General features: G+C 32.0%; 1 protein-coding gene across 1 annotated transcript in view; it reads right to left on the bottom strand.

Moving 5' to 3' along the window:
* Nucleotides 1-22265, bottom strand: part of LOC143073772 (von Willebrand factor A domain-containing protein 5A-like) — a 37411-nt gene that overhangs the window by 6445 nt on the left and 8701 nt on the right. Inside the window, exons 3-12 of the mRNA XM_076249527.1 lie at nucleotides 20010-20229; nucleotides 17105-17277; nucleotides 16167-16275; nucleotides 12779-12905; nucleotides 10544-10688; nucleotides 8987-9066; nucleotides 7332-7446; nucleotides 6796-6969; nucleotides 5860-6013; nucleotides 1481-1608 (exon numbers count right to left, since the gene is read on the bottom strand). Of these exons, the coding sequence (XP_076105642.1) occupies nucleotides 1481-1608; nucleotides 5860-6013; nucleotides 6796-6969; nucleotides 7332-7446; nucleotides 8987-9066; nucleotides 10544-10688; nucleotides 12779-12905; nucleotides 16167-16275; nucleotides 17105-17277; nucleotides 20010-20229 (1425 nt within the window). The remainder of the gene's footprint in view (nucleotides 1-1480; nucleotides 1609-5859; nucleotides 6014-6795; nucleotides 6970-7331; nucleotides 7447-8986; nucleotides 9067-10543; nucleotides 10689-12778; nucleotides 12906-16166; nucleotides 16276-17104; nucleotides 17278-20009; nucleotides 20230-22265) is intronic.

The following is a 22265-nucleotide window of genomic DNA, read 5'->3' as shown; positions in this document are numbered from 1 at the left end:
TTCAAAACTCATAAATCGATAGACAAAAACAAATCCGGGTCATAAACCAAAACCGAGGGAAACATTTATCATTAATGTGTTTGTATCTAACCTCATGAGCTAAATATTTTGTTGTCTTAAGCATTCATTTAGTACAATTGTCTGATCTATGAATTCACCGATTGCGTCACATTCCCAATTGTGACATTTTCACCGAATCTGAATTGGCATTGCATGTGTTCCATTGTATGACGTAGTTTTAAGTTCGTGTGATTCCCTAAGGTTTTTATTCAATTTGTTTGTACATTTTTGTTTTTCTTCAGTTTTACGATAGAGCAAAGCCGAAAAGCTTTTGTTTTAACATAATTACCCAAATACAATTCTTATTTCTTGTCATGTGATAAATAATAGATATCTTTTTTCTTAATAAAATGTTTTAAAGTAAAGCATAAAGTGAAAGAAAATACAATCGACGGTCAATATATATCTGTGACCTCTATGCTTTATATATAAAAGAGTGGTCAATCTTATAATAAAAAAAAATCGTTCTTTGCATTTTTTCCTCCAGTTTTACTTCACTTGTTTTAAGAAGAATTTCCTCTTTATATTAGCCTACTAACCCAAATACAATTCTCATTTCTTTTCATCCATTAAGGCATTTATAATGACTGTTTTATAATACAACTTTTTTTTATCACAACACTGTTTTTGTATATAATAAATATAGAAACATTTTTTCTCAATAAATTGTTTTATAGTAAAACAAAATTCACATGAATTACCTTCGACGGCAAATCTATTCATTAAGAAGCGTGGTGAGCTTATACATGATATATTATTAATAAATGTGTTGGGTTTTTTTTCTGATTGGAAAACACTGAAATAATCATGAAACTTATCATAATAGAAGGGGCTGTCAAAAAAATAAAATAACTATGAAATATTCTACGTGTGAAGATTTGAGGAGTATATTTGAAAGACAAAATTTACTCATATTCAAAATAGAAGAAAAGAAGAAGACAGCACATTACAAAACTAGCAGAGATGGCCTTTCATTGGAAAAAGTATTAAAGACCAATACATTCTAACCCCGTTTAACCCCGCCACATTATTGATGTATGTGCCTGTCCCAAGTCAGGAGCCTGTAATTCAGTGGTTGTCGTTTGTTTATGTGTTACACATTTGTTTTTCGTTCATTTTTTTACATAAATAAGGCTGGTAGTTTTCTCGTTTGAATTGTTTTACATTGTCTTATCGGGGCCTTTTATAGCTGACTATGCGGTATGAGCTTTGCTCATTGTTGAAGGCCGTACGGTGACCTATAGTTGTTAATGTCTGTGTCATTTTGGTCTTTTGTGGATAGTTGTCTCATTGGCATTCATACCACATCTTCTTTTTTATAACCATATTAAGAAGAAAAAAACACCTTAACAAAATTATAAAATATAACGGCTAACTTTCAGATCATACATAGTTACTTAAAAACTATATCGTTCTTTACCTTATTATGAACTTCATAAAGAAGGGTATTTGTGTCCTTATCTAAACCAACAAAGGCTGTATACTTGGATACGACATTTGAAGCCTGACTGATCATAATCATATTGTCCTTATTCGATGAACCATTCACTGAAATACATTTGTACTTATACAAGAAATCAAAACTATTTTCCTACTGTAAACTTTTCATTTTATGTTGCAACATTATATCAGCATATTGAGTATTTGTTCGGATATTATTGCAGACTATGTATGCTATCATTATTTCTTTGGTAAATAGTTGATGATTACATGTGAGCTACTGAACCAAATGATTTTAATAGTGTTATGGTTGAACCCATCTCTTTGCAAGAAAAACTATTTTAGGTCAAAGTACGGTCTTCAACACGGACCCTTGGAACACCGAACTGTAAGCTATAAAGGGCACCAAAAATGACTAGTGTAAAACCATTCAAACGGGAAAACAAACGGTCTAATCTATATAAAAACGAGAAACACTTATGAACCACATCAACAAACGACAACTACTGAACATCAGGTTCCTGACTTAGGACAGATGCAAACAAATGCAGCGGTTTTAAACGTTTAAAAAGGTACCAACCTTCATCCTTACCCGAAAAAATAGTGTAACATCACAACATAGAAAGACACACTATAAAATATGAATTGAAATGGCTTAACTCAATCAAAAGACATATAAACACAAGTGAACATACACTGAACAAATAAATTTGATATATGACTCAATGTTAATACAAAATCAATATAATAAGGGGTGGATAAATAAAGGCAACAGTAGTATACAGCTGTGAAATGTTAGATAATTACAGAAGGTAAACCATAACCTTGAACAAATAACCTTGCAACCAAATAGAATATAGTACACAGGTAAAAGAAAATAATTTTGTTGTAAGGTATACAGTACAAATGGAGAACGGAAATATTTTTTCACAATAATTTTGTTGTTCATAGTACGAGAAACAATAGGGAAATTTATAGTCATACTTAATACTTATCAAAGCTGGTATATATTAAAAATAGAGAAACATTAAATAACAAAAAACATTTTAAATGTATCAACAGGTCAAATTAACATGAACGTCCGATTTTAGAGTATTCGCAGTTACTGAAAGTAATAGTAGTTTATTTAGCCACTGTCCGACCTTCTCTTTCGTCCATAACATGTACTGTTGTAAATTCATGGAAGGTGTCAGTTGGTAATTCTTTGGTTTCCATGCTGTTATGATCTATTATATTATTAATTTGTGTATTTCTCTGTCCTGAGTGTTCTTGCGTTTATTTGTACTGTATTCTTGTCACGTAATGTTGCTAATTTAATGGTATTTTCAACATTGTCATATAAGCGGCAGGTTAGGCAAGTCATAATACCAGGATGGTTCTATGTATGTTGGAGTTTGTTTTTGTTGCAGTTCATTATTTTTGTTGTTCCGTTGTTTTCTTCTTAAATTGATGTGTTCCCTCGGTTTTAGTTTGTAACCCGGATCTGATTTCGCTTAATCGATGTTTGACTATTGAACAGCGATATACTACGGTTGCCTTTATTTACAGCACCGTGTAAAAATTAAAATAACAAAAATACCGAACTCGAAGGGAAATTCAAACGGAAAGTTCTTTATACTAGAGGCTCTAAAGAGCCTGTGTCGCTCACCTTGGTCTATGTGCATATTAAACAAAGGACACAGATGGATTCATGACAAAATTGTGTTTTGCTGATAGTGATGTGTTTGTAGATCTTACTTTACTGAACATTCTTGGTACTTAGAATTTTCTCTATCTATAATAAACTTGGACCTTTAGATACAGTGAAAAATATTTTGTAAAAATTTACAAAAATTTACCAAATTAGTGAAAATTGTTAAAAATTGAATAAAATGGGCAACAACTCCTTAAGGGGTCAACTGACGATTTTGGTCATGTTGACTTATTTCTAGATCTTACTTAGCTGAACATTATTGCTGTTTACAAGTTATCTCTATCTATAACAATATTCAAGATAATAACCAAAAACAGCAAAATTTCCTTAAAATTACTAATTCAGGGGCAGCAACCCAACAACAGGTTATCCGATTTATCTGAAAATTTTCAGGGCAGATAGATCTTGACCTGTTACACAATTTTACCCCTTGTCAGATTTGCTCTAAATGCTTTGGTTTTTGAGTTATAAGCCCAAAACTGCATTTTAACCCTATGTTCTATTTTTAGCCATGGCGGCCATCTTGGATGGTTGGCCGGGTCATGTTACACATTTTTTAACAAAGATACCCCAATGATGATTTTGGCCAAGTTTAGTGTAATTTGGCCAAGTAGTTTCAGAGGAGAAGATGTAAAAGATTACTAAGATTTACGAAAAATGGTTAAAAATTGACTATTAAGGGCAATAACTCCTAAAGGGGTCAACTGACCATTTCGGTCATGTTGACTTATTTGTAAATCTTTTTTTGCTGAACATTATTGCTGTTTACAGTTTATCTCTATCTATAATAATATTCAAGATAATAACCAAAAACAGCAAAATTTCATTAAAATTACTTATTCTGGGGCAGCAACCCAAAACCGGGTTGTCCAATTCATCCGAAAATTTTAGGGCAGATAGATCTTGACCTGATAAACAAATTTACCTCATGTCAGATTTACTCTAAATGCTTTGGTTTTTGAGTTATAAGCCAAAAACTGCATTTTACCCAAGGTTCTATTTTAAGCCATGGCGGCCATCTTGATTGGATGGCTGGGTCACTGGACACATTTTTCAAACTACATACCCCAAAGATGGTTGTGGCCAAGTTTGGATTGATTTGGCCAAGTAGTTTCAGAGGAGAAGATTTTTGTAAAAGATTACTAATATTTACGAAAAATGGTTAAAAATTGACTATAAAGGGCAATAACTCCTAAAGGGGTCAACTGACCATTTCGGTCATGTTGACTTATTTGTAAATATTACTTTGCTGAACATTATTGCTGTTTACAGTTTATCTCTATCTATAATAATATTCAAGATAATAACCAAAAACAGCAAAATTTCCTTAAAATTACTAATTCAGGGGCAGCAACCCAACAACAGGTTATCCGATTTATCTGAAAATTTCAGGGCAGATAGATCTTGACCTGTTACACAAGTTTACCCCTGTCAGATTTGCTCCAAATGCTTTGGTTTTTGAGTTATAAGCCAAAAACTGCATTTTACCCCTATGTTCTATTTTTAGCCATGGCGGCCATCTTGGATGGTTGGCCGGGTCACCGGACACATTTTTTAAACTAGATACCCCAATGATGATTTTGGCCAAGTTTGGTGTAATTTGGCCCAGTAGTTTCAGAGGAGAAGATTTTTGTAAAAGTTAACGACGCCGGACGACGACAGACGACGGACGACGGACGCCAAGTGATGGGAAAAGCTCACTTGGTCCTTTGGGCCAGGTGAGCTAAAAATGTCAAAATCAAAAGCTCGAACACATCAAACGAATGGAAAACAATTATCATATTCCTGACTTTCCATATGATGAAAAATGGTGGTTCATCACGGTATAATGGTGGATTTGATTTACTTATCTCTAGATTTGTATTCAGTATCTTATTGAGCCCCGGTTTTTTTGGTGTTTTTTTTTATCTCCTTGGCGCGAAGTTGTCTGTTTATTGCCGACAGGTGAACTTGATCAATAACTTGGTATTATCGGCTTAATTATATGAGACAATTGCAAATGTATGACTTTGGAATGTTAAGATTTCAAATATAGCTGAGCAGGTTGTACATGATTGTAAAAAGAAATTAATTCAAGGAGAAAGTTTATCTTGGAACAATTTTGTTTGATAGGCGTCATTTGTGACTAACTGTTTGGATAACGTCTGCGTTAATTGTTTGTTATAATTAACGTATAATGACTGCGGATACTACAATCAAAATAAAACATGTATAAATGGCAAAAACTAACCACATAATAGGCGAAGTCGTATGTTAAAATAATCAAGAGCAAACATTACTTGTATAAGATGTTAAATGAAAACCAATTGTACATTTTGACAATTATTGTTTCTTCAGTTATGATCAAGCGAATATATTTGAAAGTAGAAAACATACCACATACGTTGAAGATCTGAAAATTGTACTTTTTCCTAGTCGAAGTCACTTATTGATGTTTAAAATTTTAATTATGCATACATAGTTTCTTCTGATTTTGTGTAATGTTAATGATAAAGCTGTATTAGATGGCTACTTTATCCGAAAAGTAAAACGTGATGTCGTCATGTTAATAATGCATCAGGTACTTGTTTCATAGAAAAGGATAATTAAATTGAGAAAAAATACTTGCTACATCGCATGATGTTTAAGACTAGTTTTACAAAATTAATATTGTAAAAACAGCTTACCTTCTGCAATTTCCAGATCTTTAATTAGCCTTTTAGCAGCCATACGATGTAATGGTAAATCTTGATGTGTAGAACCTTTAGTTTCAAAGAAAATCGTGTTGATGATTGGTGTATCACCTGACGTCCACTTCATTTCAACTGATCCACTTACATTCTAAATCAAACAAAGAATAAAGCAGGCGAAAGATACCAATGGGATGATTATAAGTCAAAAAGAACTGAAAATGTCATCGCGAAAAAAAATGAAAGCCGACCAAAAGACAAACAACAGTATACAAAATACAACATAGAAAAACAACGGCTGAACAACACGAACCCTACGAAAAATTTCAATGCTCCAGAAGGGTAAGCAGATACTGCTAAACATGTGACACCCACCGTGTTGTTCATGTAATTACAAACCCTGTGATCAGTCTAATTCGGTATGTAACATTCGAGAAAGAGGACGAATTGTGGTTATGGCAACTGAAACAGATCGGTCGTCGACTGTGTAACAGATATTCCATTACGATCTACCAACTCGTGATTGCGTCCGTAATGAATGTGCGATGTGATAAAATGTAAATCTATCAGACAAATGACATGATACACATATGTTGAATATAATCACTATTCAGTGTCTTTAAGTACAGTTATGGTATAAACAAGTTTGTATTACATGAACTATGAACTAGAGGCAACAGCAAGCATATAACAGTTGTTTTTCTTTCTTTCCGTTGTTTGATATAGTCGTTTAATTTTGTCAGTTTCTATATACTTCCTCCTTTTCAATTTACTTTGGAATTAGTTATTTTTGTTAATACTTTTTTACCAATATTCATATCCTCTAAATGATATATATGTTTATATATGACATATGGTGAATTCTACAACTTTCAATTTCATCATAAGACTGTTCTCTTTCAACAAGTAGAATGGCTATTGGATTATACCCACCAATGATCTCGTATTGTCAAACTGAGGTATTGAAAATACGACTACTTTTTCTCCACTGAAAACGACTGGATTTGTGGCTGGAATATTTGTCATTGTGACACCCTCGGATATCATCCAGTTTAAAGTAAGGTCTTTTATAGTTTCTTTCAACGATTCTTTTAAAATAGGAATCACCTAAAATACAAATTCAATTTAATGAAATCATTTAACCATACAAGAACATTTGATTATGAGTTTTATTTACACCTCAAATTTCCCAAAGTTATTTCATGTCCGAAACACATCAAGGCTTAAAAAAAGGCATTTTATCTTGAAATCTAAGAAATACTAATGATCTCCGAGAAGTCTTGGTATGCATGCTAAAGCCGCCTCCGGGTTGAAGACCCATTGGTGACATTAGGCTGTTTTCTGATCTTTGGTCGGGTTGTTGTGTCTTTAAAACATTCCACGTTGCCATTTTCATTTCTTTTTCGAAGCAAGTTATATCAAACAAAGAATAAAAAAATGAGTACAGTACAACTTAAAGAATAATTAACCTTGGCTCCCATGTTGTCATGATCCTTTATAAATACAGCTCTTCCATTGCTAACTTTCGCAACATTTCGAATTAAACTTGTAGAGACTCCGTCGCCAATGCCAAAGGTGAAAACTCTGAAATGAAATAATTGCCAGTTTATCGACTTAGTACAATGTTGCTAAACTTGTACCGTATATTCTGGTCGAAATTTAGGGAAAACAAACAAACGTAGTTTTTTTTTCTGTTTTGGATTGTTGAAATCTACACGTAATGACTATGACTCTACATGAAATTTGTTCAAGTATTGTTCTATTTGGTCAATCTTGTTTAGCTTTGGAAACAAATAAATATCAAATTTCTCAATAATACATAGAGTCTAATAGGTGGTACTGCAATATTATCGGTCAACAATCCATAATTTCTCTTTTTCTCATTTAAAGACTCGTTTCATTTTTCTTGTATAATTTACAATTTCATTTAGATTCGGTGAAATATCAAATAAAGTTCTGTCTTCTGATTGGTTGACAATCCGTGCATCTCTTAGTGTTACTGATTGGTTGACAATCCGTGCGTCTCTTAGTGTTACTGATTGGTTGACAATCCGTGCATCTCTTAGTGTTACTGATTGGTTGACAATCCGTGCATCTCTTAGTGTGAATTAACAGTTGTAAACAAACATTTTTTTTATCATTTGTTTGTGCAATGTGTTTATCAGAATATGAAGTGTAAATAAAAAATAGAATATTTAAAACAACAAATTTCAGAAACCGTAGCAAATAGAATGAAATTCAAAACAGTGTAGCTGTGGCCATTGATTGACACATTAAAATCATCCATTGACTGGGATAATTTACGTGAACGTTTGTCTGTAACGACCACTGTTCACGACGTACCTACGATAGACATTTAAACTGTGGGGTCACCCAAGGTTTCTTAACGCCTTTAATTATGACAATCCGTGCATCTCTTAGTGTGAATTAACAGTTGTAAACAAACATTTTTTTATCATTTGTTTGTGCAATGTGTTTATCAGAATATGAAGTGTAAATAAAAAATAGAATATTTAAAACAACAAATTTCAGAGATCGTAGCAAATAAAACGACAAAAGAACAATATTCAAGTCGTCAGCTAGAATACCACTTATTAAACAATATTAAAAGCGAGATGAATGAGCTTAATTGCTATAAAATGGATTATCGTTCCACCTTACAATTTGAATTATATATTTTTATCTTACGGTATCAGTATATTTATTGAGAGTGCCCTGCGAATGTTTTCTTTCCTTTTTGATGCGCCTATGTCAATATTTCAGTATTTATATAATCAGTATTGTATGTGCCTTTAGTTTTCGAGCTTTTTGAGTGCATCGTGAAGTTTTACTTTCCATGAGTTAAAGATGTACAACTTAACTTTCCGATGAACTTTAGTTCATCTACGATTTACATGATTTAGTAGGGTTCATGTTGACCTGCTGAATCTTTAGTTTACTGTGTAGGTATGTTGTCTTCGTTATTCTTTTGGACAAATTTTGACTGTTTTTCATTCATTTATGATTTTTTATTGCTCCCTTAGTTGCGTCTCCCTTGTTTTATTTATACATCTCATGAGCTAAATTCAGTATTTGTCAATTTATTTTTATCAGAATACAAACAGAAAGAAAAAAGAACACTTACCGTGTATTGTGTTTATTGTTTTCAACTATAGACAAAATTTCATTTTGATGTCCAACTAGGCCATCTGTCAGTAAAAATATCTACAAAAGACTTGCATTGTCATTGGAACACATATTAAGTGTGGAATTACTGCACAAAATTATCAGAGAGAACATTTCTTACGAAGTTTAAGCTTCAATTTTAGGTTTCGTGGGCAGTTGCTTATCTATTTCAATGTCTTGCTCAATACCGGTATTAGGTTTTTGAAGAACATTTAGTAACTGTTTTGTATATACTTTTCCTAAATATTTTTTTTCACACCAAAATAAAATCATACATATTCAACAGCCAACACAATAGGGCAGTCATGTGACGAGTTCCATCGAAATCACGTCATCCGGAAGGGTTAAGATTGGTCACATTGCCCAGTGGTCGAGTCTAGAACGAATTGGTTAAATTTGCGAAGTGTCAAAGTCAGTCAAAGAAGGGGAAACACAAGGAAATATGTCTGCGATCTATAGTGACAATTTGCAATCACGATCTTATATTTTTTTAAATAAATTGCAACCTTAAATTTGATAACAAAATATCTAAATATATAGTTGACTTAAAGATATAAATAAACAGCTATTTTCTTTGTTACCAAAATGTATCAATGTTCATTTTTGAGTAACTATATCCTATTCTTTTATTGGAATTTCGCGTCTACCCAACCAGAATTTTTAATTATTTGTTTTTCTTTAGATATTATTGGTGTTACCAGAAGTCCATTACTAGAGTACTCGTAATGGAATTCTGGTGTTACAAATTGTGAGTATTTGAAAAGTTCGCAATGATTTTATGAATGTCGTCAAAATATTCTTCAGGATACTTTTCCACTTAAAGTCTTTGCATGAAACCTTATGTTTGCTTAAACTCTGTGAAATCCTTTATTTTTCTATTTTACTATATAAAGTTCAACTTGCCCAGGTGGAATACAAAATTAGAGAACACCTGTGTCATTGAGGATTTACTTTCATTTGAACATACAATTGTATATATATATATATATATATAGTATATATATATATATATAGATAATTTAGCTGATCTGTAACAATAACATCTTCATGCCTTATATATCATGTACTGTAGTACGCCGCTAGATTAAAACTGACGTGGAAAGGTAACACATGCCCACCGAAAGCTCTTTTTTGAGAGCCCAGGTGGTCGTGTGGTCTAGCGGGACGGCTGCAGTGCAGGCGATTTGGTGTCACGATATCACAGTAGCATGGGTTCGAATCCCGGCGAGGGAAGAACCAAAAATTTGCGAAAGCAAATTTACAGATCTAACATTGTTGGGTTGATGTATATATATATATATATATATATATATATATATATATATATATATATATATACAACTCGTCTAAATGTTTAGACGAGTTGTATATATATATATATATATATATATATACAACTCGTCTAAACATCAACCCAACAATGTTAGATCTGTAAATTTGCTTTCGCAAATTTTTGGTTCTTCCCTACATATATATATATATATATATATATATATAATTTTACGTTCGCAGATACCTGTCTTGAGTATTCATTTGGTATTCTTTCACCGCCATATATAGCTTTAAGGGCTTCAAGTAATTCAGTGCCTCCCATATCGGCACCCTTCTTCCACTGTTTCTTAATGGCTTTAGCTAATGTTTCTGCACTGTATGATTTACTCCTAACAAATAATCATGAGGCATTGTTGTTATTCTATTTGTATTTTGGTTAGTATGAATCAAATCTCAAGGTGTTCTAAGAATTTGTTTGTCTTTTTTCTTCATTGGCCAAGGTGCTGTCTGGTTTTCTTTGACTTGTGGGTTTTGGATTCCCCTTGATAACCGGGCCAATTAAACATCCTTAATGGCATAAAGTGGCAGGAGGATTGTGATAAAGGTAAAATCTTAGGCCAGAAATGGTATTTTAAGTATAAAGTCCTTCATACCTTCCAATTTTTCGTAAATTAATAGGATGATAATGTTTGGCCACTTTAGTGCGAATATGTACCGGTATATCATTATTGAAATCCTTCTGCCGTTACAAAAGCTAGTTCATTTTAATTTTATGTATTTGACATAAAAAAAAAATTTGATAAACTAAATTATCAGCAACAGCTTAGCAAAAAAAAAAATAGAAGAAATTTCAGTCATACAAACAGTTAAATTCATATTTTTAAGATAGCTTGTGACAAAACATCTATTTTGTTTAAGCGGCCGGTTACTATTATAATAATGATATCTATTTATCAAAAGGAAGCTCTTAACACTTAGCAAGTATTCTCCGATGAAAGAATTATGAATGCATAAAGCATATACACGAAGGACTGAATTCGTGTATATAGGTTATCTACATATTGATATTGTAAAATATGCTGCTCGACACAATATGAAGGCATTTTGATCTCGTTCGCTGCGCTCACTCGATAAAAAGCTTCATATTGTGACTCGCAGCTGATATTTTACAATATCAATTTGCAGACAACCTGATAATCGGTACAGAGGAGGTAATGACGTTTCTAATGTAAAATGTTATTTTTCGCGACGTCAAACTGAGACATATCGCGAAAAAGATGCATTTTTCGATTGATTTTATCATTCAGACTGCTTTAACTTGAAAACGAGTTCGTGGATCCCTCTATTTTAAAATGACATTAGGTTTGATTACATATGCAGATTATTTGTACAAATTTTAATGAAAAAGTCATCGACGATTTTTTTAAATAGGATAAATATGGCAAAAAAATGCCGTTTTTTTTTCTAAAATCCTGAAACTTTGATAAAAAATGATTATTTTCAAAGAATTCTTATACAAATTTATACCATAATTATGTAAAGAAGGTTTTCAAAACGTTTTTACAAAAATTCGCTTGTGTTTTTCTTTTGAAACAAAAAAAGTTAGGTGTGTCTATCCACAGGATAGAAATGTAAATAAAAAGACGAAATTTTGAGTAAATGTCTAAAATTTCGACCCCATTTATCTCTTAAAGTAGTTCATGAAGGTAAATTTTTTATTACATATTTGAATTGACAAGGTGAAAAAAGAGCTTGTATGCAAATTTTCGTAGAAAATCACTGTGGGACCAAAACTGTAAGAGCGTTCATTACGAACGTAATTTCAGAAAAGAGTTTCCGACACGAAATTAATATGTTTTTTACATGAAAGAAAAAAGTTCTCTATAGGATTTAATTTTATAAATAATAATATTTTATGATTCTGTTATTTAAAGTCATATGAAACAAGTTTCTTAAAACTATAATGTTATGTAAATTATTGAACAACGTTTCATAGAGTTATAGGATTATGGAAATTATTGAACAAATGCATGCATATATACTAAACTAAGTTATCTATACACTTTTTATAAATTTATAGAGAGCCCATAATGTATAATCGATAGACACAGGGAGTGTTGATCGTGAACTTTAGTTCCTGGTTAAACTTCGCGTTTTCCTCGCAACTTTCAAGATATGCTACAATATTAACATAATGGTTTTCTGTGGAGTTATTTTAACTCCATTTCAAAAATCTTCGGTCATACCGGGAAATATAGCTTTTAGTGATTTTTAGTGACAATAATTTTCAGTAAGAATAACTTTTGTGAACATATAGTAAGAATGTACATAGTAAGGTTTTTTTTTATCTATATTTATCTTTATTTTCCATCAGTAATGCCTTCCTGATATTGTAGTCCTAAGATCGTTTTTTGGCTGTTTAAAGTATTTGAACTCTTCTCATTGTGTTTAAAAGTCTGAAATAAGTCACAACTCTTACTTTGAGAAAAGAAAGCTGTACTCGTCACCAAAGGAGACAACATTGAACCTGCAACCTAGTGGCAAACTCTTCAGGAGAAATAGCAATGTTTCTTCAGCCTTTGCTATTCTGTTGCCTGACATACTGCCTTATTTAAAATAAAATAAAAATCAAATTATAGTTATAAAATAAGGAGATATGGTATGATTGTTGTATACTAACTAGATGATAGCATGATAACACAACGGACATCACGAGTAGCTCTGAGTCTGCGTACATCTATCCTTTTCACCATTAGTGTTTTCTTTTATTCGGGTTGCTAATTTTAAAATTTCGATTTAATTTCAGCCTTCTTTTACGTAAAGTAAAGAGATGACCAAGATTTTATCTTTTCTTTCAATTTTTTTTTTGGGGGGGGGGGAGGAATTAGCTGCATTTTCTTTGTAGTAATGTGTTTATTAATAGGTGTTTTATGTATGGTTTTAACTGCTTATCACTTTAAAAAGGTATTTTGTTTTTATGTTTTTATTCACATTCGATTAGAAGATAACAATATGGTCCATTTCTTGTTTTTATTTAAATAAATTTTACGAGTCAAAAATAATGATTAATGCTATTGCTATATATATATATATATATATATATATATATATATATATATATATAAGAAACATACACAAAAAAAAAATCGAGTTTCTAGCGACAAAACGATACTTAACATTGCTTTTCCATGAATTTGACTGCTTAAGGATGTGCTTAGGTCAGGTTTAGAAATTTTTGTCAAATGTTCGGAACCCTTTGGTTTTTTCCCTACGCTATTGGGTAACATATGTTGTCCAATAACACCCACTTTTCTTTTCATTTAAGACTCCAATAGCTCATAAAAGGTCATTAATCAAAATTAAAGTAGATTCTAGATATCTTCTCCTACGATTTGAGACCCAAAATAATGTCAATGCTAAATGTAAGGTAAAAGTCCGAGTCAGCCTTTGTCCACCATTTTTTTTAAATCAAATATCTCAAAAAGGAGATTCATTACCTATCAATATTTTTAGCTTATTTTGTTACTTAACTAATGCTCTTCTGAATTGTAATATCAATTTCAAATTCTAGATTTATTAAATTTTGCCTAAGTACATCCTTAAGCCAAACCTAATTAAAAATCGACATAAAGTGCTTGTGCATGTTTGTTACTGGTCGTTGGCTACTTTTAGGACAAAAAAAATGTATGTGTATTTTATTTTTATTTTTCGTCTAGGAAGAGAAAAATACAAATTGATAACCCTTTGTAACATAAACATACGAAACCGATTTTAGTGCTCAAGAATGAATTTCAATGAGTGATGTATTTGATGCCAAATAAAATTGAGAATGGAAACGGGAATTGTGTCAAAGAGCCAACAACCCAACCGAGAGCTGAAAACAGTTAAAATTACCAAGAAACATTCGAGAGCACTTAAAGCAAACATGATTAATACAGTGCATTTTTCGCCGCTTTTACGTGCAAACTCCCCCCCAATGATTGATGATTGTTTCTCTGTAGGTATGACTGCTATTTTTTTCGAAATTCATTTGCAGTTCAAAGAGTTTTAAAGGCAAAATGTCATGATTAAATAATTAAAAAAAAGAGTCCGATTAAATTTACTTTGCTTTAACGAGTTTGAGAGAATTATATCTTTTTGATAACATTTTTAGAGAAATAAAGTTATTGCATCGAAGAGCCAGGCTTAGATATATCTATTTATACAATCAATGGCAAGCGTGCTGTATCAGCCACCCGTGATGATATCGATATCAGCACGGTTGCAAAAGCTTTATCACACCTTTAATCTGTATGACGTCACGTCATCGATTGCAGTCACTGTTGCAAAGCTTTATCAAATCCCTAATCATTATGACGTCATTTCAAAACTCCTTATCTGTATGACGTCATGTCACATAAAAAACATCTACTTGAGGTAAATGTATAAATATATAATAAAGTGTATATGATATGGGTTTTTCAATATCACACACCGTATCAACCCTCAACCAATATAATCCCTCGAGCAGAGCTCTTGGGATTATATTGGTGTCTCGGGTTGATACGGATGCGATATTGAAAAAGCCATGCATACAACTTAAACCCTAAGCTATAAAAGGGTGAATTTCGTGTTTGGTTGCTGTCTCATTGACATATATACCCCACGTCTTTTATCCAAAATCATATTCTGCCATAGCTACTATGTATACAGACAGTGTGATGAATTGACGAATAGATTATCTAATTTGATTTTTATCACCCTCAGATGGTTTGCTTCGAGAAGACATTTTAGTATTGAGTTTCTATCCAGATATACCAGATGAAAAACAAAAGAACCTCAAATCAGAATTTATATTCATGATAGACAGATCAGGTAATAGTTCTGTTTGTATTGACCAATAAAATTTTTGCAAATGATCATGCAGTGATAAATACAAATAATTACATGTTATGATCTTTTTATCATATGCTTCAACAGTAGAGAAAAATAACAGATGCATATATTGATCCTTCTACGTGGTTCCCGAAAAGAAGTTGAAAGAGTAAAAAGTTCACGGACGTCGGACCAAAAATTTGATACATTCAATATGAAATCTTTCTATCATATGCCTCAACAGAGAGAAAAAAAACACATTTTAATATGGACGAATCGACAAAAAAATAATTCAACAATATACATAATGAACATTGTTTGGAAAAAAAGTAACTAGTCTTTCTAAATTATGTTTCAGAAAAACTTAAAAAATGCATTTATTTTATAATTTTTGTATATTTGTTTTTTTTAAATTTCATTTAATTATTTTACACAATATACTTTCCAGTATTCAAATAATTGTTTTGTACACTACTTTGTAATATTTTTTACTGAAAACGTAGCATTGAGGTGTATTTTCCGGAATTTGCCGATTATCACCGGAATGCCATGTGATAACGTTACGGAAAGGCATGTGATAACAATCGAAGCATGTGATAAACTTTTCATATCAGCCCGCTAAGCACCAATTCGAAAAATATGGAAAATACTTTAATTTAATGCTATTATCATACGGTAAAAATCATATGTTATTTAGTCTAAGTATATGATAAAGACTAATATTAACTTTCTCTATAGTTTCATGATGGGTCGATATTAAGTCAGACTAAATAGTTTGCCCTTCAGAACAAGTTCATGATTCTTAATGACCTTGACTTTCGATTTGCTAAGTCAATACTGTGCTTTTAAGTAGTCCAAATAATTCTAATGTTTTTTGAAGAGAATAATTGTCACGTATTACAAAAGAATTTTACAAATACTGATACAAAAGTTTAAAAAAAAATTAATTTGTTTGAATACGAATGCTAGGATTTTTGCCTTAAATGAAATGATCGGCTGCTTATAATCTATACCTTTCTTTTGATCTCCACCTTCTAAAGCAACGACAGGCTGATGGATGTCTTCATAATGTATATCACAAGTTAAATCATGGCCAAAGTCAAACTTTCCTGCAAGCTCAACCTGAAGAGATGATATGTAGTATAAATGGTCTCATGAATCTCATGAATGAGGTTTTTGACTGAGGTGGTCTTCATTCCTGCGTTCTTGAATTTCGTATGCAATTTTTTCTATATATTTTATTATTTGCTCATTATTCTCCATTCTAGATATTTTAAAGCCAACTATTCTTTTTTTTTTTTGCTCATTTTTCTCTTTTTCTTATTTGTTCGACCATTATCCTATGTTCAGTAAGACCCATACAAACTTATGAAATGTTTACAATTTATAGAAATAAGAAAATATGGTATGAATGCCAATGAGACAACTCTCCATCCAAAGCACAATATGTAAAAAGAAAACCATTATCAGGTCAAAGTGCGGCCTTCCACACGGAGAATGTTTAATACTCATGTTTTCATTCCTTTTTCAATATTTGGTTAGCTATGCGATACATTTCTACTGAAACCAGCGTCATTTTAGATTTTTTAAAATCATTTTTATTGAAGCGAACATATCCTTTACTGTAAGACTGTAAGTAAAAAATTCAAGCCATATCGATTAAAAAAAACTGAGCTTTGGTATATAAGCTTAGTATCCTGAGCATTTCACTATACCAGTACATAAAAATACACGTGTAATCACCATACGGACCTCAATTTCAATAGAGAAAAAAACGAAAAGACTTAAATTGCGGGATATAATCTTCGCTAGGCAAGGGTTGCGGTCCTGTCCCCTGGAGGGGAGGGAACTGGATCGTAACCCTTGGCTAGCGAAGATGTGGGTTAAAGGTTCAAAGAAGTGGCTAGAGCTCAGTTAAAATAATAATTATGATTTGTATAGTATAACTTACCAAAGCTGACATATTATCATCTTCTATGTTTATATTAAACTTGGTGTCATAACTGGTAATTGTTTTTATTTTATGATGCCCATTAATCCTAGCGCTGAAGGTAAGCTGGCAAGGGACGTCTATTTCAATTTGATCAAACGTAGGATCTAATTCTGCTTTTACATCAAATTCGTCTGAAACAATAAATGACAAATAGTACACACTTGGTCCAGTTCAGTCATCGAATTTTTGTGTCAAATGTTAAAAAAGTAAATCCTTTTAGGATTGTCGATTCTTTTTTAGTTTTTTCAACTCAAATTTTCAACAACAAAAAATACGACAGGAAGAAAAACACAAAAGAAAGATTTGTTAACTAAGTATGTCGTACAATCTGATGCCATTTTGTTACATTTTAATCGTGCTAGTTCAATATTTTTATCTAGCAAGCTTTTTTAATTTTTAAACCATGTAGTGATATATGTTCATATGCCCAATTTTAACATGTTTAAACCTGCTTTCTTGATTTCAAACGATTTTCTGAAAATACATTTTGTGTTTGCTTTGGTCTGAGTCCATGCAAGATGGCGCAAACGAGAGAAATTATGTTGACCCATTAATAGTCGTTAGGTAATTCTGAATGCAAATATATTTGCTGCAACTCATTTAAAGCCTTTTTCTCTAATGAGAAAGGTAAATATGCTAGATATACTTACTGGAGGTGTGATTAGATGATGGAAGCTGTTAATATTCTCCTTGATAATATTTATGTACGTTTCGGCAACAAAGTTTATCGACAGGTTGTAGGTATTTCTATGGGCACCAATTGCGCCCCTTTAATAACAGACTTGTTCTGGTACTGTTATGAATCACAGTTTATGACCAAACTCAGTAAAGACCCATCTAAATTGCATTTAATTGATAAATTCAACAACACTTTGCCGTTATCCTGATGATATTTTTTTTTTAAATAATTAAGAATTTTCTAAATATACTGCAGAAATTTAACCAAAGGAACTTACTTTAAATAAATCAAATATACACGGTAATAACTGTCCTTTCCTAGATTAAGACATTTCAGTTTTACACGGGAAACTCTACAATAAAATTTACGACAAAAGGGACGATTTTCCGTTCCCTACTGTTGATTTTCCTTTTTTGGATGATGATGTTCCTTTGGCACCATCTTACAATGTTTATTTATCACAACTCGTTCGAGATGCCCGTGTCTGTTGTGATGTTTTGGATTTTAATGAACGCAATCTATGTATTACTGATGAATTATTAAGTGAGGGATTTCGTAACCAAATTATTTACAACCTTTACTAAATTCTTCCATTGATATAAAGATTTGGTTTTGAAGTTTGTTTGTACCTGTAGAAAATTTTCAAACGGGATAGCACATCTTCATTTTTACGAAGATGTTGTTTACCGAGCCCGGAAATTCAGAAACGATCCAGGTAAACTTATCGATCCTTTAAATAAACTTATTCTAAAAGATTTCAATTCAACACTGTAATTAGATCTTCGAATATTGTTTTTATTGGTATTAACATTGATTTTGTTATCAGTAAATTAAAAGCAAACTAATGTCTGTGTCATTTTGGTCTCTTGTGGACAGTTGTCTCATTGGCAATCATACCACATCTTCTTTTTTATAAATATTATTGTTATATACATATGCACATTCATGATTCTACAATCTGTCGATACCTGTATCTTGGCATTGCACAAGGTCATGGATGTGTACTGATTGATAATTTAGTCTTAGATGCATAATTTTTTTATTAGTTGTTATCGGCTTTGAACTAGCTATTGGTAAATGCGAGTACTCTCAGATCTGTACTTAGTGTCTTTTTGTTGTTGGGATGTACAAGTACCCGTCCACGTCTACTCTGTGTATTTTGTTAGATCATTTCTATTTGTATTCATCTGATGAGCTAAGCCTTTTCTGTGTCATTTTGGTCTCTTGTGGAGAGTTGTCTCATTAGCAATCATACCACATATTTTTATATTTATGTTTAACAAGCTTTATGGTCCACGAGGGTTGGGGGCATGGTCCTCTTTTTTCTATATATCTGTGTGTGTGTTTATTATTTATCATTTAGTAAAAAGTAAAATAACAAAAATACCGAGCTCCGAGAAAATTCTAAACGGAAAGTCTCTAAGCAAATGGCAAAATCAAAAGCTCAAACACATCAAACGAATGGATAACAACTGTCATATTCCTGCCTTAGTAGTAAAAATTCTTTTACATTTCAGTTTATTTTCACTTATTTATTGTGTGCATGCTCATTTCCATAAGATATTACAATAACAGTAGTTTATATATGATGTTCCTCTAAGGATAGAGTTACACTATTCAAGAATATTCACCCCCCCCCCCCCCCCAAAAAAAATGATAACACACAAAAAATTATAAGAAACTGGGCCCAAGCTCTTGTGTTGCGGTCAGGAATAAAGATAAATCTCTCCATTCGATAAAAAATACCGTATGTTTTTGTCAATCAGCCAAACATTACAACCGAAATTATAAAACAAACTTAACCAATTACCCTGTAAGTAGCCAATGTACGAGGAGTTATTTAAAACCAAAATATCAGTTGTAGAACCCAACATTCTTAGTTAAGACTCAAGTAACGTAAATTTAAGACAGTGCTACCTAAAGGTTAGCTGTTCAACTGACTTAAATCGATTCCAGCACTCTATATTTGTTTATCTAGTCGAATGCAGGGGTGATACAGGATTTAGACACAAAATGACCGTAGGGGCCAATCGAAAAATAATCAAGTGATTGGGTTCTATCGGTAGTAAAAATATTGGAAAAATTATCCTACGTAATCCTTCAATGGCTAAAGCGGAAACAATTACAATGAACAGTTACAAGGAAATTAGTTAACACATGTAAAATTTTGTGTGTTTAAAGTACCTGAACAATATCTTGGTTTTAGAACTGCTGGCAAAACAAATCGGCAGATATCATCAGGTTCTACAGACAATTCTACAACATATGACATTGACAATACTGCCGTGTCGCCCGCTGGCAAGTTTCCAAGTTGACATCTAAGTATGTCTCCAGCACTGTTGTGTTCTGATAAAAACATCGTCGTGTATCCACTTTGAATTGCTTCATTATATGTCTTATTAGCCTGTGATTTAAAAATATATAACAAAATTATGTTCACCTATATCAAACTCTGAACGTATATAACGCTTTTATAAGAGAGAGAGAGAGAGAGAGAGAGAGAATAAACTGACGACGCCAATCAAGAGTGCAACACACAATCCACTTAAAACCGGGGGTGTTCTCGGATGTTCCGGTAGGATAACAGACAACACAAAATCCACTTAAAACTGGGGTGTTCTCGGATGTTCCGGTAGGATAACAGATTATAATATATGTTAACGTTTAGATGTCTTATTTTGTATCATTTTTAACATCATGCCTTCACCCAGTATATGTAAAGTGCGGATCCTAAAATATCATTTTCACTGTATAAGCCATAAATTTCTGATGTAGAATGATAAATAAACAGACGATTTTTTGGGGATTTTTGAAGAAAATGAAGAAAATTAGTTAAAATGTATATATTTAGAAATAAATAATATTAGAAAGAGATGCGAAAGGGTTTGATCGCGCCTAAAGCCATCCAGCTGTGAAATATATACCGAAATAGGTGAATATTAAGGACATTTCACGAACAGATCGTGCTGGTAATTTAAAACTAGCAGGTAAGCTGTTGTTGCAGCAAATATTCATTTCAATAAAATTATTAAAGTTGTATAACGTAGAATAGGTTTTGTCATTTGATTACTTCATATTGAACTAAATTCCACTATGATGCTTTCTTTGTGCGAGTCATGTTTACTGTCGAATAATGATACTATACTTTCATTTTCACTGTAGAGCGATTCATTAGTATTGTATATACGGTGCATTTTCACTATATGAATTTGGATTTTGATATATTAAAGCCTTAATTTAGCCGACTTGCTCAAACAATAGATAAAGTAAGAGAAGGATTTTATAAAATTTAACTTGCGGAGGAAATTTTGATTCAACACTCTAAAAAATTCAATAGAAATAACAATTATTTCAAATGTATTCTATTTATTTACTTAAAAATCGTAGGGATCTTGGTCGCTGGTTTTATTTATCCATTTCCATGACACTTCATCACTAATTATGTACATCTTGCTATAGATTAAATCGTTGGTTTTCCCGTTTGAAAGGGTTTACACTGGGGCCCTTTATAACTTGCTGTTTGGATATGAGCCAAGACTCCATGTTGAAGACCGTACTTTGGCCTATATGTTGCACTTTGTAAATACACCTGTTTCTCAAACCACGCCTCTTTTGGGGAGATTAAGTATATTCATAGACAATTAATTTTGTTTACATACTGGTTCCCAGTTATGCTCTCTGTGTTCCATCTCATACAGACATAACTTGGGAATGTTACCAGTACATATACATGTGCATACTGTTAACATTGAAATATGTGGTAACCCTTCATTCGAGGTAGGGGTAGTTAAGAAAATTAGTGTTAAATAGTTTAAACTCTGAAAAGTTCAGGGCATATAAACGTTGAAAATATGTCGCAGCGCCCTATATTTTGACCTTTGAAAAAAATTGAAGTGCATATGAACTTTCAATTCTTAGATAAGATTTTTTTCAAAACTTCATAGTAAAAGTGGTACAGTTTTAGCCGTAAAAGGATTTCCTATGGGAAATTGCATTGTCAATATTTACAGAAATGCAACTTATAATGGTTCTACTTTTATAAATTGTGACTCGGATGGAGAGTTGTCTCATTGTCACATATGACATCTTCTTATATCTATCTATGGCTCAAATCGAAACGGGACGGGATAAAAAAAAACGCACTACTTTTCTAAAATATTTTAATTTGAAATTATTAAGTCAGTTGCATCAAGTATACATTAATTACATTCATCTTGATTTTAGTACAATTTCGTTTGTTGACTTTTCATTTAAAGTATGACAAAAATGCATAAATTAGTTCTCTGTTCGCATGTGTATGTATTGCGTGGAAGATAACGTCCTCAAATTTACTCGTCTCAATGTGACATTTTGAGAAGCGTTTTTGTTACAAGTTTGAATAGCTATATATTTGATGAATAATGAATGAGGAGTTTTTATTTCAATTTGAACATATCATAA

This window comes from Mytilus galloprovincialis, chromosome 4, assembly GCF_965363235.1.
Source record: "Mytilus galloprovincialis chromosome 4, xbMytGall1.hap1.1, whole genome shotgun sequence".
In the NCBI taxonomy this organism is placed as follows: Eukaryota; Metazoa; Mollusca; class Bivalvia; order Mytilida; family Mytilidae; genus Mytilus; species Mytilus galloprovincialis.
The sequence above is the reverse complement of the archived record's forward strand: the minus strand, read 5'-3'. Positions and strand labels throughout refer to the sequence as shown.